Source organism: Cupressus sempervirens, chromosome 3 (assembly GCF_028749045.1).
Source record: "Cupressus sempervirens isolate cs-2001-9-10 chromosome 3, ASM2874904v1, whole genome shotgun sequence".
Taxonomy (NCBI): Eukaryota; Viridiplantae; Streptophyta; class Pinopsida; order Cupressales; family Cupressaceae; genus Cupressus; species Cupressus sempervirens.
Window position 1 is genome coordinate 648,632,071 of NC_143120.1, and position 6,273 is coordinate 648,638,343.

Below are 6,273 nucleotides of genomic sequence, written 5' to 3' on the forward strand. Positions count from 1 at the left end.
CTTGGAGATGCATTGGAAAACAAATAGGCAAGGCCTCAGAATGATTTATTTTTAGTCATTTAACATCAGTAATGTTACAGTTTTGAGGAGAAGAGAGTGTAAATAATACATGGAAATTTGAACATGTTGCACAACATCTAGACTAATGGCAACAACTTGGTTTCCATTATAAACCAAGATTTTGGGCTAATGGATGAAGTGTGTACTTGGGCTAATGACTTACAGGCACTTAGATCTATCAAAGGCTAGAGGTACCAGATGCTAATGGAGATATACTTAGTAGAGGAGCTAGATAGACTAGATGATTGGATAGAAAATATATCATCAGGGAATATGGTTATGGAGGGATTACATGAAGTTATTTAACAAATAAAGAATAAAAATCAAGAGCAATTTTTGGAAGCGGATAAGTACTATAATGCTGCTAGTCTTGAGGTTTTTGAAGATGAGTCAAAGACCAAGCTTTCCTTAGTGAAAAAAGTGCTTCAAAAATTTAGAGATACATTTGAAAATGCTTCATCAAAAGATGATGTATGAAAAGCATTTAAAACTAAAGAAGCATTGTTGGAACTAGATACTAAGCTTGAGGATTTTGTGGATACCAAAATAGAAGTAAGTAACTACCGACAAGTAGTTAAGAATAAGTATGATTCATTGGATTTACCAGAGGCTAGTGAGGTAGAAGAGATAATTGAGAAGTTCAATAGAAAACATCCAAACATCATTTTGGTATAAAGGGGAAGAAAACCCAAATGCTGGAAATTTAGTTTTGACACTTAGAAGAATTTTTAGATTTTTGGGTCTTGTCACCAAGGTTCACAGGTGCACTTTTCTTAGAGGTGCACTGACATTTTTGAAGAAGTAGTGTGCTGACAGTTAACTATCAGTTGCTATTTTAGAGCATTCCATGCATCAAAAATGCATTTTGATGGTAGTTTAACTCCTAGAGACACCTAGAGAAGGTCGAACTTCTATTTTAGAGCTCCTAGAGACTCCCATATCATCTCACAGCTTCTATCTTTTATCTTCTCATTATTTTATTCTTTTAATTCATGTAAAGGCTCATGCAACCATCAATTGATATAAAAAAGGTTGGAGACCTACTTAGGAAGATTTAGAGAGTTGGTTTGTATATAATTAGCTTTGTTTTATTAGTTTTTTAAGCATGAGTTTGCATTAAAAGATCTCTCCCTCCTAACACAAAGGGAGGAGATTATTTCTTTTAAATACATTGATGTAATATATGTACTCTAAGCTATTATTTTGATCTAATAATATATGCTATTGGTTCTTTCATTCTAAGTGTAGTTATTCTCGCCAAAGTGTTATTTTTGTGAATGCATGTTCATGAATAATAATGGAGCCAATGGTTTTATTACATTGTTATGATTGTGTGATCTTTTAGTTATGGTGTTTTCCTTATGTTAACGAAATCTACTATTGTGATGAATTGGATAAAGGATCATCCTTTTTATTCCATAGTGTTTTGTCTCGTGTGAGCGCACTTTTTGTGGGCTCACAATTTGATGAAACATCATTCAGTTGTTATTGAAGTTTCCATCGATGATTGCATCAGTAGAATTGAGGAAGCGGTGTTCCTAATTTCATTGGTTTCCTACTAGATTCTTTTAATAATTTAATTCACATATGTGTTGTTACTTTGGCTTATGCTCGTTAGGAATTTCCCTTTTAGTTAGCTTCTTTGTTCTATCATTACTATATCTTTGTTATTTTCTTTTAAAATACTATGTTAAAATAAGAATTCATATAGTCACATTGATAAACTGCATTCATCATAAAAATAGAAAATACAAAAATATATCTCTTTTGTGGTTATATTTCAGCAATAGATGTGCAGATTGGAAAGTACCAACAAAGGCCTCCATGTGAACATACACATTTATCTTCAATTGAGTTACCCAACATGTTGAAAAATAGCCATCCAGAACCTTGGAGTTGGTCATTAATCAGCTTTTCAAGAGAGAGATCTGAAAGGATTTATGTCGTTAAGCATCGTGCAAAATGACTACTCAACAATAAATATGGGAGATAGAATAAATAATTAGAGAGGGGGGGAGAGAGAGGGAGAAGGAAGGAAGAGGGAAATATATTATAGTGGGTTACCCGAGGAAAAAGTGAAATTTACAGTCTTAAAGTCGGATGATCCCAAGGCCCAAATTCTATATTAGGAAATGGAGTTCAGAAATTATATGTTGTTTACCGAGGAAGATTCATGTAAACAAATGAATGAAAGTCTGGATGAGAAGGTCCCCAATGAAAAAAAACATGTTTCTGGCATTTGGACACTTGAATTTGATGGGAGTTGTGCTTCCTCAGGTTATGGAGCTGGTGTAGTATTGATATCCCCAGAAGGAGAAACTGAGCCCTTAGCCTTCAAACTAGAATTTGGGAACACCAATAATACAGCAGAATACGAAGCTTTGATATTAGGGATAGCTACTGCAAAAGAAAGGGGAATAAAAATCCTAAAGGCTCAAGGTGATGTTGAGTTGATAGTAAGGCAGGTCAAGGGACAATATTCAGTGAAGAATCATAAGTTGAAGAATTACAAAAATAAGGTGTGGGACGAGATAGAAGGTCTGGACGCTTTCTCTATTAAAGCTGTGCCAAGAGAGATGAACACAAAGGCTGACTCACTTGCAGTTTTTGCATCCTTGTTGTTGCCTCATCCAGATTTCAAAGATAAGAAATACCAGATTGAAATTATATATCGATCCGCTGTCCCAGATAATTCAAAATCTTGGCAAGTATTCAATGATGATAAGAGTTTGCAACTATTCCTGGAGAACGACCAGTCTAGTTCTGAATCCGAGTCCAGTGGAAATGGCAAACAGAGCAAAAATGGCAAAATTCAGTTGAAAGGAAACATTATTCCCCCATATTTTGTAACCTTGGAAAATTTATTCAATAGACATGATGCTTATATTAAACAGAAAAGAATAGAGAAAGGCTCTACCTCAAGCGAATATGAAGGAGTTAACATTGGAGATGTTGATAATCCTAAAATAATTAATATTGGCAAATGTTGTACTCCTGAAGAAATTGAGGTTGCAAAGGAGTTATTCGAAGAATATAAAGACGTCTTCATTTGGAGCTATGAAGAACTGAAGAGCTACAGGGGAGGAGAGGTGAAACATCAAATCCCCCTCAAATCGGGTGTAGTACCCTTTCGGCAAAAATAGAGAAACTATAATCCAAAAGTCGTAGATGCCATCTTCCAAGAAGTGGACAAAATGTTAAAAGCAAGGATCATTTATCCCATTCATCATTCCACCTGGATTGCCAATATTGTGCCCGTCAGGAAGAAGAACAGAGAGATAAGGAATTGTGTTGATTTTTGAAACTTGAATCAAGCATCTCTCAAAGATAATTTTTCCCTTCCAAATATGGACCATTTGTTACAAACCATCGCTGGATCGGAGATGATGTCCATGCTCAATGGCTTTTCAGGTTATAACCAAGTTGAAGTGGAAGGGAAAGGTCAACACAAGATGGCGTTCACTACCCCTTGGGGTACGTTCGCTTATCACAGGATGCCTTTTGGATTGATTAATGTTGGAGCCACATTCCAAAGGTGTATGAGTAAGACCTTCAGTGATATGAAAGATAGGATTATAGTCATATACCTAGATGACCTTACTATGTTCTCAAAGAAAAGGAAAGATCATATGGAGGATTTAAGAAAAGTGTTACAGAGATGTAGAGAACATGGTATTTCCCTCAACCCAAAGAAGTCAATTTTTTGTGTGACTGAAGGAAAGCTCCTCGGACATTATGTGTCCTAGGAAGGCATTAGAATTGATCCTGGCATAATAGAGGCCATTCAGAGATTAATTTTTCCCATAAATAAAATAGGGGTTAAGTCTTTCTTTGGACAAGTGAATTTCCTCAGGAGGTTTGTTCCTGAAATTGAAGAGACCACTAAACATATAGTGGATATGATGAAAGGGAATTCAAATTTCAAATGGAATGAGGTGGGAAAATGATCTTTTCAAGATATTAAAACTACAATTGCTAATGCTCCAGTGTTATGCCATCCTAATTATAAACAGGACTTCATTATTTATTGTTATGCGTCAGAACATACATTGTCAGCTATCCTCGTGTAGGAGAACGACGAAGGAATCCAAGCTCCCATTGCTTTCATGAGCGTACCCTTAAAGAGTCACAAACTAAAGTATTCACTAATTGAAAAGCACACATTTGCAGTGGTAAAAGCTCTTTAAAATTTCCATTTCTATATTTTGCATTCACATTCAATATTCCATGTCCCAGATGTAGCTGTGAAGAGCGTGTTGATGCAACAAGATATAGATTGTAATGCAAGAGGAGCATGGGTGGCAAAGATACAAGAATATGATATCGAGATTAAACCTACTAAGCTGATAAGAGGGAATGCTCTATGTAGAGCAATTGCAGAGAACAAGACCACTGGAGAACCTGAAGAACCGAATGGGAAGCAGTTGGTGCTCGCAGTAGGTTTGTACGACTCTTGGTTTGAGAATATTTCTTACTTTCTAACGTATGGTGAATGTCCAAAAGGTCTAAATGCAAAGCAAAGAAGAGACCTTCGATTGAGAGCTGCCAAATATGTGATTTGGGATGGTAAGCTTTTCAAAAGGGCTATTGATGGTACATTCCTGAGATGTGTAGACAAGCCACAACAAGAGAAGCTATTGAAGACGTTTCATGATGAAGCTTGTGGAGGACACTTCTCTTCTTTAGTCACGACCTTCAAGATATTGAGACAATGCTATTACTGGCCTGGGATGTTCAAAGATGCATATGCTTGGGTAGCAAGATGTGAAAAGTGTAAATTTTTCTCTGGACGTCCTCAGTTAGATGCCTTGCCACTAAGACCCATTGTTATTGAAGGCCCTTTTCAACAATGGGGTCTTGATTTCATTGGTCCGATCACCCCTGTATCTAGCGCCGGTCATCAATATATAATCACTGCTATGGACTACTTCACCAAATGGGTAGAAGCTAAAGCAACGAAGAAGACTACCGCAGAAGTGGTGTGTGAATTCATAAAGGAGAACATTCTAGTCAGGTTTGGAATTCCCATTAAGTTAGTGATGGATAACGCATCCTATTTTTCATCAGTGGAAATCACTAACTTTTGTTTTGAGTATGGGATTATAGTTAGCCATTCATCTGATTATTTCCCTCAAGGCAATGGTCAAGCAGAGTCTAGCAATAAGAACTTAATCAACATTGTCAAGAAGCTAGTCTCAGATAATCAAAAAGTCTGGTACAAGAAGATTCATGAGGCACTCTGGGCAGATAGGGTGACACCTAAGAGAGCAATTGGCATATCCCCATTTGAGTTGGTTAACAGGACTAAGGCCAATCTGCCTTTACCTTTTGAATTAGCTACAAGTAAACTCAGAACAGTAATCGAAGATGATACTTATACAGACGGTCTGGAAAAGAGGATCCTGTATCTGAGTAAACTGGAAGAAGAGAGAATGGAAATGGTTGATCACATCACACACCACCAAATGCGAGTGAAAGAACTTTTTGATAAAAGGACAAGGCCTCAAAAGTTTATGGTAGGGGACATGGTGTTGCTTTGGGATAAAAGAAGGGCTCCAAAAGGAATGCATAGGAAGTTTGACACCCTGTGGAAGGGTCCTTTCAGAATTCAACAGGCATTTAAAAATAATTCTTTCAAATTGGCATATGAGGATGGAAAAGTACTACCCCTAACTTATAATGGTCAGGATCTTAAGCTCTACCAAGTTACCAATTGAAAATAGGTAACCCCTGTGCTGTGTTGTAGTAGGTTAGTGTTTTGTGTGTTTCTTACTTAGCCTTTTCCTTTCAGTTTCCTTTTCCTTGTTGTTTATCTTGTTTCAGTTTTGTTGTGTTGCCACCTTTTATTCCTATCCTTTTGCGAAACCAGAGATCCTAGGTCCCTAGCTTGGGTATAGTTCTACCCAAGTCCCCAGTCAGAGCCAGTTGTTGCTCCACTTTTTCACCTTGTACCAATTTTACAAAGTGGAGTACCTTGTGGCTTGTTTTCTTTTAGTTGGGTCAATAAGTATTTACTCTCTTAGGTGATGAGTTTCTTCATCGAGTTTTTACCTTTGGCCTTCTCTCTCGCAATGCATAGCCGGGTGGGTTTTCTTTGATTATCATGAGTCGTGTAGGTAGTTTAGATCCTTACCTGATGAAGACTCTTGAACTGTGCTATATCATATGATCTACTTGCAATCTATTCCAATCTGGTCAAAGAAAGTTGGATTG

The 6,273-nt window shown here is 36.9% G+C and overlaps 1 protein-coding gene across 1 annotated transcript; it reads left to right on the top strand.

Moving 5' to 3' along the window:
• Positions 1-2,192: 2,192 nt before the first annotated feature.
• On the top strand, positions 2,193-5,777 carry LOC149568369 (uncharacterized). The gene is made up of 3 exons (XM_089816719.1): positions 2,193-2,865; positions 4,297-4,626; positions 4,675-5,777. Exons 1-3 carry the CDS (start codon positions 2,193-2,195, stop codon positions 5,775-5,777), a joined length of 2,106 nt encoding a protein of 701 aa, XP_089672845.1.
• The last annotated feature ends 496 nt before the right edge of the window (positions 5,778-6,273 follow it).

Coding starts and splice junctions, on each gene's coding strand:
- LOC149568369 (XM_089816719.1), top strand. CDS start 2,193: ATGGAGTTCAGAAATTATATGTTGTTTACCGAGGAAGATTCATGTAAA. Junction 2,866..4,296: donor TGGCAAACAGAGCAAAAATG/GCAAAATTCAGT, acceptor TCCATGTCCCAG/ATGTAGCTGTGAAGAGCGTG. Junction 4,627..4,674: donor CAAATATGTGATTTGGGATG/GTAAGCTTTTCA, acceptor TGAGATGTGTAG/ACAAGCCACAACAAGAGAAG.